Raw genomic sequence first — 17,075 nt, forward strand, 5'->3', positions numbered from 1 at the left:
ACAGTGCTGATCTTGTGAGAGCTGGAGAGGGTAGACAGGCAGTGCACAGTGCTGATCTTGTGAGAGCTGGAGAGGGTAGACAGGCAGTGCACAGTGCTGATCTTGTGAGAGCTGGAGAGGGTGGACAGGCAGTGCACAGTGCTGATCTTGTGAGAGCTGGAGAGGGTGGACAGGCAGTGCACAGTGCTGATCTTGTGAGAGCTGGAGAGGGTGGACAGGCAATGCACAGTGCTGATCTTGTGAGAGCTGGAGAGGGTGGACAGGCAGTGCACAGTGCTGATCTTGTGAGAGCTGGAGAGGACAGGCAGTGCACAGTGCTGATCTTGTGAGAGCTGGAGAGGGTGGACAGGCAGTGCACAGTGCTGATCTTGTGAGAGCTGGAGAGGGTGGACAGGCAGTGCACAGTGCTGATCTTGTGAGAGCTGGAGAGGGTAGAGAGGCAGTGCACAGTGCTGATCTTGTGAGAGCTGGAGAGGGTAGAGAGGCAATGTATAGTGCTGATCTTGTGAGAGCTGGAGAGGGTGGACAGGCAATGTATAGTGCTTCATGTGTACTTTATATAGAAAACTAAAACTAGATAGTCATTGGTAGAAATCTACAGTGATATATAGAAATATGGTCACTCTATAGATCTTATGCAAAAGTGAAATAAATATTAATGTTATTAGGAAGCATTTGTGTTCGATTTAGAAGCTGACTGCAGCTAGCATCCTCAGAGAAGGAGAGGGAATGTTCACCTCTCATTTTATAATTAAGGGGTAATAACCAAGCTTTAAAAAACATGCTCCTCCCTTCATTAGCTCAACAGTCCTGTGCGGAATGCAGTGTTGGAATGCTCCCAGAGCTCTAAGAATGTTGGTGCAGAGCAGTGACACAGGGTTCTATTCTAGAGCTCTATGATAGAACTCTGAGCAGCTGACTCCACCTGCAGTCCTGGGTGCAGTAAAGGGAGTTTAAAGCTCCAGGTGGGATCCTAATACCTGCTGCACAGGGAGTGACTCTACAGTGTGCTGCAGGAGAAATGGGCTTCACCCCATTCAAAGGGAATTAAAAACTGCAAATACAAAAGCAAATGTAAAGGTTAGGTCATGTTTTAATGCCTTGGTTATTACCAATCTTTAGATAATAAATAATTACATAAACAATGTGGTGTCATAACTTTATTAGATTTATAACACTGACATTCATTACAAAGAGTTGACTGCCAGCCAGTGTTCTTTTAATGTGAGTTCCTCCACAAGGGTGTGTTGAGCAGTCAGCAGGAATAATGTATTTACTGTGTTTCTATTGGCTGCAGTCAGAGTGACATGATATTATACCAATGAGACCCCCCCCCCATATACACCCCCAGCACCTCCAGTAAACGACACAACCTGCTCCTGTTCTTACTGGTTTACTGCTCAACCCTTTAACCCAGGAGGAAACGAGCTTCACTGAAACTCTTCCCCTGTAACTGCCACACCTCCCCCCCCCCCATCAGTGTGCAGCGGCCAGCAGGGTCACAGGCTTCTTATTATTATTATACAGCCCTACTCTTCATCCTCAACACATTGGGCTAGTCCACTTTTATAACTGCCTTCACAGGGCACACTCTGAGGGGGGCACGGTTTTTCCCATCTTTATTTAAGCAAGGACAGAAATATGGAAACATCCTCTCAGTGAATCTGTGTTTAAAAGTGTAGAGAGGTCTCATATCACTGGAGTCAAAGAATGCCACCTCCCCCCCGTCACAGTCCAGCTGAACTCTGATCTTCTGGGGTTTCTTCTCCACAGTGAGTTGTGTCCATGGTGAGGTGCATGCCCAGTACTGATCCCCATCTGTCAGGGCTATAATCCAGTATCCTGCTCCTGGGTTCACAGTGATGCTCCCTTTCCTCTGGCTGGACTCGTTTGTCACACCCAGATTCCAGGCAGTTTTGTTTCCAACTTCAACATCCCAGCAGTGTTTCCCTGAAGTGAATCCCTCAGAGCCCAGCACACAAACACTGGTATCAAACCGCTCTGGGTTGTGAGGAAGCTGCTCTTTCTCATCACTGACTCTCACACTTGTTAGATCCTCAGACAGTATGAGCCAGGGTGCTGCAGAGTTGGGATCCAGAGTCACTGGAGCTGAGAGAGGAAACGAGAGACAGGGTTAGAAATGAGAACATCTACCCGCACACTGAAGCATTGGAATACATTAAGAGGCAGGAGCTGTATATTACATTTAGTATTATAATGCATCATTTCAATTATTATTATTCAATATCAAACAATTTAAAAAAGCAGAAATGTGTCTGTCAAAATATCACACAAGCAGCATGTAAACCTGTTTAATCACAGTGTGTAAAAACCCTGCTCTGATTGGCTGAGAGGGTGTGCAGTATATAAATGCTGAACTAATGTCCGGCTGGATGACTTGAGTAGAACTCTGGCTCCAGAACTCTGGGCAGTGAGAATTGTAGCTGCTCACAGAGTTCTATCACAGAGCTCTAGAACAGAACACTGGGACACTGAGCAGCACTAACATTCTTAGAGCTCTGGGAGCATTCCAAGACAATGGGCTGAACTCAGAGAAGTCTGTGTTCTACTGCAGGAGTTTCTTTACAAGGAGTTTTAATGCAGACCAACATGGGATCAGAAAGCCTTCTGCTCTCTTGGAATGCTCTTCCAGCTCACCTCAATACGATGAGCAGCTCACAGTGTTTTAATATTGAACTGAGAGATGACGGGTCTGATTTTGGGAAGGGTTTTTATTTTGTATTTTTGTAATGATTTAAACAATGTCCTCCTATTTTGTAAATTGGACCCCGTTCCACCCTCCAGCAGATCACATTTAATTATCTGTGGTTCTGAGGAGCTTTAAATAAGTAATGAGCATTTAAACAGTGCAATTCGTCACACAATGGTACTGCTTCAGATGTGTTAGCAATGCTATACAAGCTCAATGAAACCGGTCCAGAACAGCGCGGAAAACGAGTCAAAACACAGATGCAAACATTCACACTGGATTTCTCGAGTATGCTTTATCGTTTTATTTTTTTTGTATGGAGGCTACACTGTTAAGACAATCTGCTCTATTGCTGGACAATGCAACAGTGTAATCTGAACAGACTGCAGTAAATTGTTCTTAAACATATATGATATACCTGACACAATACAGATGTACAGCGGCTTGCGAAAGTATTGACCCCTCTTGGCATTTTTGCAATTTTGTTGCCTGGCAACCTGGAATTAAAATGGATTTTTATTTGGATTTCATGTAATGGACATACACAAAATAGTCCAAATTGGTGAAGCGAAATGAAAAAAATAACTTGTTTCAAAAAATTCTAAAAAATAAATAACGGAAAAGTGGTGCGTGCATATGTATTCACCCCCTTTGCTATTAAGCCTCTAAATAAGATCTGGTGCAACCAATTACCTTCAGAAGTCACATAATTAGTTAAATAAAGTCCACCTGTGTGCAATCTAAGTGTCACATGATCTGTCACATGATCTCAGTATATATGCACCTGTTCTGAAAGGCCTCAGAGTCTGCAACACCAAGCAAGCGGCACCATGAAGACCAAGGAGCTCTCCAAACAGGTCAGGGACAAAGTTATGGAGAAGTACAGATCAGGGTTGGGTTATAAAAAAATATCCAATACTTTGAACATCCCACAGAGCACCATTAAAGCCATTATCAAAAAATGGAAAGAATATGGCACCACAACAAACCTGGCAAGAGAGGGCTGCCCACCAAAACACACAGACCAGGCAAGGAGGGCATTAATCAGAGAGGCAACAAAGAGACCAAAGATAACCCTGCAGGAGCTGCAAAGCTCCACAGCGGAGATTGGAGTATCTGTCCATAGGACCACTTTAAGCCGTGCACTCCACAGAGCTGGGCCAGAAAAAAGCCATTGCTTAAAGAAAAAAATAAGCAAACGCGTTTGGTGTTCGTCAAAAGGCATGTGGGAGACTCCCCAAACATATGGAAGAAGGTACTCTGGTCAGATGAGACTAAAATTGAGCTTTTTGGCCATCAAGGAAAACGCTATGTCTGGCACAAACCCAACACCTCTCATCACCCCGAGAACACCATCCCCACAGTGAAGCATGGTGGTGGCAGCATCATGCTGTGGGGATGGTTTTCATCGGCAGGGACTGGGAAACTGGTCAGAATTGAAGGAATGATGGATGGCGCTAAATACAGGGAAATTCTTGAGGGAAACCTGTTTCAGTCTTCCAGAGATTTGAGACTGGGACGGAGGTTCACCTTCCAGCAGGACAATGACCCTAAGCATACTGCTAAAGCAACACTCGAGTGGTTTAAGGGGAAACATTTAAATGTCTTGGAATGGCCTAGTCAAAGCCCAGACCTCAATCCAATTGAGAATCTGTGGTATGACTTAAAGATTGCTGTACACCAGCGGAACCCATCCAACTTGAAGGAGCTGGAGCAGTTCTGCCTTGAAGAATGGGCAAAAATCCCAGTGGCTAGATGTGCCAAGCTTATAGATATATACCCCAAGAGACTGAAGAGGTGGGTCTACAAAGTATTGACTTTGGGGGGGGTGAATACTTATGCACGCTCAAGTTTTCTGTTTTTTTGTCTTATTTAATTTAATTCCAGGTTGTAAGGCAACAAAATAGGAAAAATGCCAAGGGGGGTCAAAACTTTCGCAAGCCACTGTATGTGTGCATTCAAAATGATCATTGATGTTCATTACTCTGGCAGCCAGAAGCAATATCGCTATCCACATTAACAAGTACAATACAGTTACAGTATATTAAAGGGTACAAATACAGCGGGAAGCAATATTTGTCACCTATAAAAGATTTAGGTTGTTAATTGTGCAATATCTCAAATTAAAAGTGTGATCCTAAAGCAGCTGCTCCATTCATTCCTGTCAGAATGACATCTTGTTCAAGTAATGCAAGTTATTTAGATGCACCAAGAACCAGAAACTAACGTTTTACCTTATCCACTAAATAAACACATGTAGGAGGAATGAACACGCACGTACACAATCCACATGGGCTCCAACCATCCCACACATGTACACATTCCACATGGGCTCCGACCATCCCACACATGTACACATTCCACATGGGCTCCGACCATCCCACACATGTACACATTCCACATGGGCTCCGACCATCCCACACATGTAGGAGGACTGAACACACACGTACACAATCCACATGGGCTCCAACCATCCCACACATGTACACATTCCACATGGGCTCCGACCATCCCACACATGTACACAATCCACATGGGCTCCAACCATCCCACACATGTACACATTCCACATGGGCTCCGACCATCCCACACATGTACACATTCCACATGGGCTCCGACCATCCCACACATGTACACATTCCACATGGGCTCCGACCATCCCACACATGTAGGAGGACTGAACACACACGTACACAATCCACATGGGCTCCGACCATCCCACACATATAGGAGGACTGAACACACACGTACACAATCCACATGGGCTCCGACCATCCCACACATGTAGGAGGACTGAACACACACGTACACAATCCACATGGGCTCCGACCATCCCACACATGTAGGAGGACTGAACACACACGTACACATTCCACATGGGTTCCGACCGTCCAACACATGTAGGAGGACTGAACAGTGTATATCCCGTTCATGTTACGAAGCTGAAAGTTATCATCTTCTAAAGCCTGGAGACTATTCATGCAAACTGCAAAGCAACACCAGTGACCCACCTTGCATGATCTTTAATATTTCATGACTCGTATTTCTTTTTTTTTAAAACTTGTCTCCCAGCAAAACCACACCAACCTAAAATGACTCTGTTCACACTGTCAGAAATATGTGATATTAAAAGGACTTCAGAATTTATAAATTGAATAAGCAGATGGCTTTATACCTTCATTGAGAGACTGATTTCAGAGGCTTTACTTTAAATAGAGTTTGCCAATCCTCTATATCCTGATCTATGGAAACGCTGTAACATTTCTCCTTGTCTCTGTGGACAGGGCGAGGCCATTCAGGCTATTTTCACCCATCCTGCTGTGAGACCAATCAACATATCGAAACGATGCACTCAGTTCAACTCTTTCTACCTCATGGACCACAATATTAACCCAGATATGCCTGCATTTTTTTCTCTTAGTGTCGTAATTTGTAGCCAGTAGCCAGTACTGTATAATGCTATAAACGTGTGCTAGGTCGGGCAATGCCTGGACACAGCATTAGTGTGCACCAGTTAAAGTGATGAGAAATAAATAAACTCATGTCAGTAAACACACTCAGCTGCCCGCTTTACACATTTTCTACAACACATCAGCATTAAAAACAAGACTTCCTTGGATTTGTTTTTTCTCTGTAGAAAACATTAGGAAAATATATATATTTTTAAATTGCTGTCGACAATCAGTGAATTTATGGTTAGAATTATCTCCAATACTTCCAACCCATGGCATCGGGGCCATCACACAAAAATACAAGACATGAAAAGCACTAAAAACTAGGATCTCACTAAGAGGAAGATCAAAGAGATGGGATGATTGGGGGAATTGCCTGCAATAAATCCCCCCATACACTAGAGGGCAATGCCTGGTTTCTGTCACATGCAAAAGAACACTACAGCTACTGAAATCACTGTTTTCCAGCTATTTTCACTTTCTGAGAAGATATTATAAATTATTTTATGAGGCAAGCTGGGGAATTTTATTTTTATTTATTTTTTTAGTGAGATGAGTTTTACAGAAGTACTTCTTAGGGAAGATGGCCATGAAACCCTGTCAAGTTGTTGATAACACAGTTTTGTTGCTATTTTTATTGGAAAGTTGGTCTTCCAAAGGTTTTTATCAGGAAAGATGCCAAACGCAAGCCCTGTCTAAAGGAATGTTGTGCTGTGATTTGATTTTCTTTTTTTTTTTTTTTGGGGGGGGGGGGGGGGGGGGGTGGGGGGGGGGGGTGCTATGTAACTATGTAACTGTGACAGCTCACTGCAAATGCAGCATTCAAGTAAAAGCCGAGTTGATTTGAGTAAGAATGATCCCATCAGGGTAAAATTAATTGACATGCAAATCATTAATAATGCAGATCAATCCAGCAAACTGTATAATGAGTCCAAAAATGCTGGTGCCGGTGTAAAACCCTAAAAACACTGTGGGGTTAGAAACTGCCACATTTGAGAAAAGCTTTGTAAATGAACAAGTAACATGTTTGATGGATTTCTAAATGCAGGTGTACACTGAGACATACTGACCAGGCAGTGACTGTGCTCAGAATCTGGCTGAAGCAGGCACTCTACCTTTTACTGCACTTTAGATGTGGGCATGAAAATAACAACAAGCCTGCTTTAGTAAATGAAATGAAAATAACAACAAGCCTGCTTTAGTAAATGAAATGAAAATAACAACAAGCCTGCTTTAGTAAATGAAATGAAAATAACAACAAGCCTGCTTTAGTAAATGAAATGAAAATAACAACAAGCCTGCTTTAGTAAATGAAATGAAAATAACAACAAGCCTGCTAAATCCTAATCCTAAAGCCTAATAAATGTACATACTGGTGCTGAAGTGGCACTTGTGTCTGTTCACTTTAGGCTGAAGAAGCGAGTTTCAGTATTTGAGAATGCAGACTGCATGTCCCCATGGTAGCTGGTACATGCATCTCTAATAGCCATCTTCCACAATAAAAAACTTTATGTAAAGTGCTTTGAGATTTATGTAATGAAAGGTGCTATATAAAATAAATCAATTATTATTATTATTATTATTATTATTATTATTATTATTATTATTATTATTATTAAAAATATATAGAAAATAGTGATTTGTGTAACTACATAGTGTTTATGTTATGTCATATTACACCAATGTTTTGAATACCGATCATAATTGGCAGAGAATAGTCCTGTTAATGTTGTTGAAGCTGACACCCTGGGATCCTTCAAGAAGCTGCTTGATGAGATTCTGGGATCAATAAGCTACTAACAACCAAACGAGCAAGATGGGCCGAATGGCCTCCTCTCGTTTGTAAACTTTCTTATGTTCTTATGTTCTGTGTTTATTGCCATTTTCCCACGGCAGACTGTATGAATAACAGCATTTCTCCTGAAAATGTATATTCAAAGTGTCTGTCAGAGTAATTGCCTGCAGTAATCCCAGCATCCCAAACTTCCTTTAGTACCGACCCTGTGAAGGCGTTTCCATTGCACAGGAAAAAACACTGATTTATCAAAATAGCAGCCAAACATCACACAGGATTGTCAGCAGAAAAACAATACGAACATAACAAGAAATACAATCACTAAACATTCTGACCTCGACTTGGCTTCTGAAAGAATTGCGTTACAGATTGGTTTAATCTTTGAGTATGAACAGAGCCGAACCGTCCACTCAATAATATCTGGATCAGGATCCATTGATCCACTGATCCGTCATTATGAGCCAATTCCGGAGCGGCACGCCTCGTAGATAATAAAACTGACCAATGAGAAGCGAACATGTCTTTGTGGAGCGAAGTTTCAATACCCCGCCTGTCAAATTTGTATACAGCCTGAGATTACAGTAATGTTACGAAGAAATTGAAAAGAAAAAAATAATAATCTTGTAGCGTGCACGGGGGAAGGCAGCAGCAGGGCTGGTATGTCACGTAATGAAATACAAAGACATAAACCCGATATAAACTCCTTGCAAAGGCTCTTGCACTATCGGCGCTGTGCTTTAGTGGGAGAGGTCCCGGGGTCGCGCCCGGCCTCCACCTGTGTGTGGATTGCCTCCCCTGTGTGATGCATCTGCCTGCGGAGCCGAGATCGCTACATTGATATCAGCCGCTACCCTGGCACTCACTCGTCGGACTGCAGCCTGGTGAGCAAGTCCGGGGCGGACTTGAGGCTGGCAGGGGAGAGTGTAGCTTGCACGGGGGAAGGCAGCAGGAGCGCCCGCCCTCCGCCTGTGTGTGGATTGCCTCCCCTGTGTGATGCATCTGCCTGCGGAGCCGAGATCGCTACATTGATATCAGCCGCTACCCTGGCACTCACTCGTCGGACTGCAGCCTGGTGAGCAAGTCCGGGGCGGACTTGAGGCTGGCAGGGGAGAGTGTAGCTTGCACGGGGGAAGGCAGCAGGAGCGCCCGCCCTCCGCCTGTGTGTGGATTGCCTCCCCTGTGTGATGCATCTGCCTGCGGGAACCGAGATCGCTACAATATAAAAGCATTATGCCACTCTCTAAAATGAAAGTGGGCACATTATTAAAAAACAAAAACAAAAAAAAAAACCTGTATATATATGTTTGTACTTTTTTTTTCGTGGCGATTTTTAGGCAGGCGGACTCCTCTGTACCTCAGTGTCTGCTACGCCCCAGCAGTATGAGCCTCGACCAACTTAAAGAAAGTAGTTTGTAAGAAGGCTTTCAGCACACCCACTAAAAACCGTTCCAGCACCACCGTTTCCAAATGCAATTAAAAAATATTATTTGCCTAAAATGACGCGGTCTATAAACTCCCAATAACGATTGGATGCTCTTGTGCTTCCAATCGTTGGCTGCTACTAACAGAGGATCCGTGTTGAAAGTCAGGGTGACTCTTTATACCGGCGGAGACACGTACAGACCATTCTGAAACAGGCAGAGCTCAAACTGGTGGAAGTTTCAAGCATAGACCACTTTGGCCTTTGGAAAATAGACGCAGATTCTCTGATCATTACATATTCCGACAAAAAGAAAACGTCTGAATAACTAATGAGCCAAACTAGAGGTTTTCAGCAATACTCAATTAGTGGAAAAAAAAAAAAAAAACATTTGTAGAAAAAACGATCGAAATAACGGCGTGTAGCGTTATCCTCCCGTGGATCTGCTTTGAAAATAATCCCCAACCACTCAGATGGATAGAAGTGTATTTGCTCCAGGTCTGTACATTTCATTGTGTGTTATTATTGATTGTAGAGAGCTGTATCTTGCTGCTTCCACACATTGTGGATTGTGGGAATATGCACCCCCACCCCCTCCTTTGTGATGCTGCCCCACAGTACTCACTGTATTGAACAATCCCCAGCATCTTCTCCCACACTTTGTACTTCAGAGAGCCCAGGTGCTCGGCTACATCTATCAGCGCTCCTGAAACACACTGTGGATCCTGCAGTGTGCGCTCGGCTCTGCAATAACATTCAGGAGTTAGTGCTGCTCTCTGCTTTTTCATTCCATACAATTGAAATAAGAAGACAGCTTAGATTTTACATACATACCTTTTCTTAGTTTTTCTGTAATTCTGAAATAAAGAAAACAAAAACTTTGTTTAACAGACAAATGATAAATAAACCTGATCGATTTTTGTATAAAACTCCAGCGCTGCCCAGTTAGAACGCGACCTGTCACAGTGCGGAATCAGTTAGAACATGGTAAGGTCGTGGCTTCCATTTCCCCCATAATGCAATTTGACTCAAACGCTGGGTGAACGTTCCAGATACTGTAAGGGACCCTGGTGATGTCATTGTGAATTATGCTTTGATAAACTGTAATAGAAACAAAACAAAGAAAACCTACAAGACTGATTTGGTTTAATGTTGTTTTTACATTACTGAATTTAAAACGCATTTAAGTTGAAACAGGGCCATACAGTACTTCTAAAGCTCCTGTGCTTGCACTGTAAAAACAAACCATCCATTAAAGTTGCAGATCAAGTACTGTAAAACTTTAAATAAGCACCCAGCGTTTATTTACAATATCAGATAGTGGCCCGGAGTGTATTGGAGACCAGCGACTATTTGAGACTCAGCATTTATTATGTAAGATCACGAACATCTGCATATACTTCAGATGCAACCATGAAAAAGCTGCCTGCGCACAACCTTATAGAAACGACATCAGCAAACGACAACATTCCAGCAACGTCATTAAAGGCTGTGTCAGTGGGTAATAAGAGTTTGTATTGTAATAATAATAAAAACAGTAAAATCCACTAAAGACAGCCCTGTAAATAACGGAACACAAGCGTGTATGAAGGTAGGCTTGCAGCACAATAAATAAACATGATTTCAAAAATTAATAAAAGCAATAAGTATCATGCTTTAACACATTTATTTATTGTTCACCCTCAAAGCATGGACAATCGATTACAAAATTAAAGAGTATTGGAGACCAGCGATTATTTGAAGTTTTACGGTATGAAACAATACAAGTGTGTGTAAAAGTGCTTAGATTCTATGTTATTTATTTACAGTTTACAACATTTATTATAAAAAAATATACAATTTAAAGAGTGGTGTAAACTTTAAATAATATAATTTATTTGTTTTTATATAACACCTTTCATAGTGGAAACAAAAGCTTCACCATTGCAAAGCGCTTTACAGAGGAAGGCTGTGAACTGCATTATATGCAGAGTCACTTACAATAGAACATTGATTTAACATCTCATCCGCAGGATGGAGCACAAGGAGGTTAAGTGACTTGTTCAGAGTCACACAGTGAATCAGTTAGTGGCAGAGGTGGGATCTGAACCAGGGACCTTCTGGTTACAAGCCCTGGACCACACTGCCTCCTTAAACTGGTGGAATAGCAGTTTCTATTATACTGTATATATTGTAACGACCCGGGATTATACTGTTGCAGGACTGGTCTACGGACTCTGTTGTTTGTATGTGTGTGTGTGTGTGTGTGTGTGTGTGTGTGTGTGTGTTCAGGCAAGCGGTAAGCTCGCCTCAGGCTGGGGGGTGACGTCCGGGGAGGCGGGGGCATGAAAGCATATAGGGAGTGCCCACATCAGCGCGGTCAGAGCCGAGCGAGACAAGCTGCTGTGAGAGTGCAGGACTGTTGTTATTAGTGTGTCCCAGGAAATAATCGTACCAATAAACCGTGGATTCGAGTACCTGCAAATTGTGTGTGTCTCCATCCTTCATTTTCCACCATATGCTACAATATTAATCTGGCTTACGGGAATTGTACATCATTTCGGGAACAAAAATGCCAATATTTGTTATGAGACGAAACAGAAATAGCGCAGTCTCCTAATTATGGACCCCGACAACCACATTACAACGGGGTAGCACTGTATGTACACATATTACACGGACTTGCACCAAGACAGCGGACATGTCCATATTACACGGACTCGCACCAAGACAGCGGACATGTCCATATTACACGGACTCGCACCAAGACAGCGGACATGTCCATATTACACGGACTCGCACCAAGACAGCGGACATGTCCATATTACACGGACTCGCACCAAGACAGCGGACATGTCCATATTACACGGACTCGCACCAAGACAGCGGACATGTCCATATTACACGGACTCGCACCAAGACAGCGGACATGTCCATATTACACGGACTCGCACCAAGACAGCGGACATGTCCATATTACACGGACTCGCACCAAGACAGCGGACATGTCCATATCACACGGACTCGCACCAAGACAGCGGACATGTCCATATTACACGGACTCGCACCAAGACAGCGGACATGTCCATATCACACAGACTCGCACCAAGACAGCGGACATGTCCATATCACACGGACTCGCACCAAGACAGCGGACATGTCCATATCACACGGACTCGCACCAAGACAGCGGACATGTCCATATCACACGGACTCGCACCAAGACAGCGGACATGTCCATATTACACGGACTCGCACCAAGACAGCGGACATGTCCATATTACACGGACTCGCACCAAGACAGCGGACATGTCCAAAATTTGAGACATATCTATGTGAGGCTGAAGCCAGGATGTAAACACAGACAGAAACAAAAAAGAACAGAATGCATCTTAGAGGAGGGATATTTCTTTGTGTAGCCCTACAATGATCACTCCAATGCTGAATCACATTGGAACTGTCATTACTGCAATAAAACAAAGCAGTCAGGTCAGTGGTCAAGATAAAGGTCAAATACATGTGTTAATATGACCATTATTAAGATCAAGTCTGAATCTCGTACCACTTCTGATATACAGCCCACATGTTTAAACAACACTTATAATAGTGAGAATAATATATGTTTCTAGGTGCTCGGTAGCTACCTCTAATCAAGCTGAGAGTGTATTTCTCAGGCACTTTGCTGCGTTAGGTCCACGAGCGAAGTGAGAGAAAATCCATGTTCTACTTGATTAGAGGAAGCCACTGAACAATGCTACTGTGATACTTTAACTGCTGTACCTTAAGGAACACAAGGTCTTCTGTTTTCATCTCATTCTCAATTGCTGTCATTGTTTCCGACATGGATGATATTATTTTACTTATATGTTCAATCTTCTCCTTCATGATTCTTCCCTTTCGTTCCTCTTCCCCCCTCAGTGCAGCAATCCTGGCCTTTTCTTCATCTTGTAGAAACTGGTGAAGTTTCTCAAACTCCTCCTTTATCTGCCTCTCTGTTTGCTGGGCTTGTTTCTATAACAAATGCAGAGTATATTTGATTACAGTTTATTACATTACACAGTGCTGTGAACATGTATTTCAAATGGGTTCATTGAAGTTGGCGTACTTGAATGTGGTCTTCCAGCTAAACGCATTGGGTTTTGAATGTATGATATTTTTCTATCTTGACGTTCATAGGCTCCAGTGCCATCTCAAGGTCTTTCTGTAATTCAATTAAATACAACACTGTTAGAACAGGGGATTAAAGAAACACAGAAAGCTGACAGATTTTGGAATTGGGGAGGATCTGTTCCCTCCCTGTCCCCCATCATACATAGGCTTTAAAAAAAAAAAAGACAGTCTTTTCTAGGGTCATCATTAAAAAATGAGGACCTTTACGTGCTGACCGTGCTCGCCTGTCCATCTGTCTGTCTCACTTACCGTTATCACACACTCCTAGCTGCCACCTGTGCAGATTGCATTTGGCTTTATCCACTCTTGACTTTATACAAATGTCTTTCAGGTACTGCGTGATTGTAAGGAGCCCTGTATCTGTGGCACTGGTTCTGGTTTCAGGTACTGGGTGGTTGCAAGGAGCCCTGTATCTGTGGCACTGGTTCTGGTTTCAGGTACTGGGTGGTTGTGAGGAGCCCTGTATCTGTGGCACTGGTTCTGGTTTCAGGTACTGGGTGGTTGTGAGGAGCCCTGTATCTGTGGCACTGGTTCTGGTTTCAGGTACTGGGTGGTTGTGAGGAGCCCTGTATCTGTGGCACTGGTTCTGGTTTCAGGTACTGGGTGGTTGTGAGGAGCTCTGTATCTGTGGCACTGGTTCTGGTTTCAGGTACTGCGTGATTGTAAGGAGCCCTGTATCTGTGGCACTGGTTCTGGTTTCAGGTACTGGGTGGTTGTGAGGAGCCCTGTATCTGTGGCACTGGTTCTGGTTTCAGGTACTGGGTGGTTGTGAGGAGCCCTGTATCTGTGGCACTGGTTCTGGTTTCAGGTACTGCGTGGTTGTGAGGAGCTCTGTATCCGTGGCATTGGTTCTGGTTTCAGGTACTGGGTGGTTGTGAGGAGCCCTGTATCTGTGGCACTGGTTCTGGTTTCAGGTACTGGGTGGTTGTGAGGAGCCCTGTATCTGTGGCACTGGTTCTGGTTTCAGGTACTGGGTGGTTGTGAGGAGCCCTGTATCTGTGGCACTGGTTCTGGTTTCAGGTACTGCGTGGTTGTGAGGAGCCCTGTATCTGTGGCACTGGTTCTGGTTTCAGGTACTGGGTGGTTGTGAGGAGCCCTGTATCTGTGGCACTGGTTCTGGTTTCAGGTACTGGGTGGTTGTGAGGAGCCCTGTATCTGTGGCACTGGTTCTCATTCTGGTTTCAGGTACTAGGTGGTTGTGAGGAGCCCTGTATCTGTGGCACTGGTTCTGGTTTCAGGTTCTGTGTGGTTGTGAGGAGCCCTGTATCTGTGGCACTGGTTCTCATTCTGGTTTCAGGTACTAGGTGGTTGTGAGGAGCCCTGTATCTGTGGCACTGGTTCTGGTTTCAGGTTCTGTGTGGTTGTGAGGAGCCCTGTATCTGTGGCACTGGTTCTGGTTTCAGGTACTGGGTGGTTGTGAGGAGCTCTGTATCTGTGGCACTGGTTCTGGTTTCAGGTACTGGGTGGTTGTGAGGAGCCCTGTATCTGTGGCACTGGTTCTGGTTTCAGGTACTGCGTGGTTGTGAGGAGCCCTGTATCCGTGGCATTGGTTCTGGTTTCAGGTACTGGGTGGTTGTGAGGAGCCCTGTATCCGTGGCATTGGTTCTGGTTTCAGGTACTGGGTGGTTGTGAGGAGCCCTGTATCTGTGGCACTGGTTCTCATTCTGGTTTCAGGTACTGGGTGGTTGTGAGTAGCCCTGTATCTGTGGCACTGGTTCTGGTTTCAGGTTCTGTGTGGTTGTGAGGAGCCCTGTATCTGTGGCACTGGTTCTGGTTTCAGTTTCTGTGTGGTTGTGAGGAGCCCTGTATCTGTGGCACTGGTTCTGGTTTATTTTTTAAAGATGGAGCCTGTATCTTGTAGAGGGTTTCCCTCTGTAGAAAACAACACGACGTCTGGTCCCTTCAAAAATGCATTGAAATTGATGTTTCTGATTAAGATACTGGTTGTAAAAAAGAAGCTGGGTGTCAACGCACTACTCCTGTAAGGGATCAGTCATTTCCTTTTGTGTTCTTTCTGATCTTATTTTATATTTGTTTATTCAAACTCAAAGTATCGGATTATTCCCAAATGAAATCCGCAAGATCTACAGGAGGATAGGACAAACGTTCTCGAAAATTGTAAAAATTCAACGCTGTTAACATGTTTAAGTAGAGTGTGACAGACAGACAGATAGGCAGACATGATCACTGCATTGGGGTGCATATTTCGAACTTGGTGCCTAAAAACAGAACCGTCAAGAGTACCTGTACTGCGTCACTGATGAATCCCTGTGTACTGCACACAGAGCACCTGTACTGCGTCACTGATGAATCCCTGTGTACTGCACACAGAGCACCTGTACTGCGTCACTGATGAATCCCTGTGTACTGCACACAGAGCACCTGTACTGCGTCACTGATGAATCCCTGTGTACTGCACACAGAGCACCTGTACTGCGTCACTGATGAATCCCTGTGTACTGCACACAGAGCACCTGTACTGCGTCACTGATGAATCCCTGTGTACTGCACACAGAGCACCTGTACTGCGTCACTGATGAATCCCTGTGTTCTGCACACAAGAGTACCTGTACTGCGTCACTGATGAATCCCTGTGTACTGCACACACAAGAGTACCTGTACTGCGTCACTGATGAATCCCTGTGTACTGCACACAGAGCACCTGTACTGCGTCACTGATGAATCCCTGTGTACTGCACACAAGAGTACCTGTACTGCGTCACTGATGAATCCCTGTGTACTGCACACACAAGAGTACCTGTACTGCGTCACTGATGAATCCCTGTGTACTGCACACAGAGCACCTGTACTGCGTCACTGATGAATCCCTGTGTACTGCACACAGAGCACCTGTACTGCGTCACTGATGAATCCCTGTGTACTGCACACAGAGCACCTGTACTGCGTCACTGATGAATCCCTGTGTACTGCACACACAAGAGTACCTGTACTGCGTCACTGATGAATCCCTGTGTACTGCACACACAAGAGTACCTGTACTGCGTCACTGATGAATCCCTGTGTACTGCACACACAAGAGTACCTGTACTGCGTCACTGATGAATCCCTGTGTACTGCACACACAAGAGTACCTGTACTGCGTCACTGATGAATCCCTGTGTACTGCACACAAGAGTACCTGTACTGCGTCACTGATGAATCCCTGTGTACTGCACACACAAGAGTACCTGTACTGCGTCACTGATGAATCCCTGTGTACTGCACACACAGAGCACCTGTACTGCGTCACTGATGAATCCCTGTGTACTGCACACAAGAGTACCTGTACTGCGTCACTGATGAATCCCTGTGTACTGCACACACAAGAGCACCTGTACTGCGTCACTGATGAATCCCTGTGTTCTGCACACACAAGAGTACCTGTACTGCGTCACTGATGAATCCCTGTGTACTGCACACACAAGAGTACCTGTACTGCGTCACTGATGAATCCCTGTGTACTGCACACACAAGAGCACCTGTACTGCGTCACTGATGAATCCCTGTGTTCTGCACACACAAGAGTACCTGTACTGCGTCACTGATGAA

General features: G+C 44.3%; 1 protein-coding gene across 1 annotated transcript in view; it reads right to left on the reverse strand.

The window, feature by feature from the left end:
* Positions 1-1,336: 1,336 nt before the first annotated feature.
* LOC121316361 (zinc-binding protein A33-like) overlaps positions 1,337-17,075 on the reverse strand; it is a 17,312-nt gene continuing 1,573 nt past the window's right edge. The window contains exons 2-5 of the mRNA XM_041251438.1: positions 13,137-13,367; positions 10,212-10,234; positions 10,003-10,121; positions 1,337-2,109 (exon numbers count right to left, since the gene is read on the reverse strand). Coding sequence (XP_041107372.1) covers positions 1,556-2,109; positions 10,003-10,121; positions 10,212-10,234; positions 13,137-13,367 — 927 coding nt within the window. The 3' untranslated portion in view covers positions 1,337-1,555. The remainder of the gene's footprint in view (positions 2,110-10,002; positions 10,122-10,211; positions 10,235-13,136; positions 13,368-17,075) is intronic.

The sequence above is a fragment of the Polyodon spathula genome, chromosome 5 (assembly GCF_017654505.1).
Source record: "Polyodon spathula isolate WHYD16114869_AA chromosome 5, ASM1765450v1, whole genome shotgun sequence".
In the NCBI taxonomy this organism is placed as follows: domain Eukaryota; kingdom Metazoa; phylum Chordata; class Actinopteri; order Acipenseriformes; family Polyodontidae; genus Polyodon; species Polyodon spathula.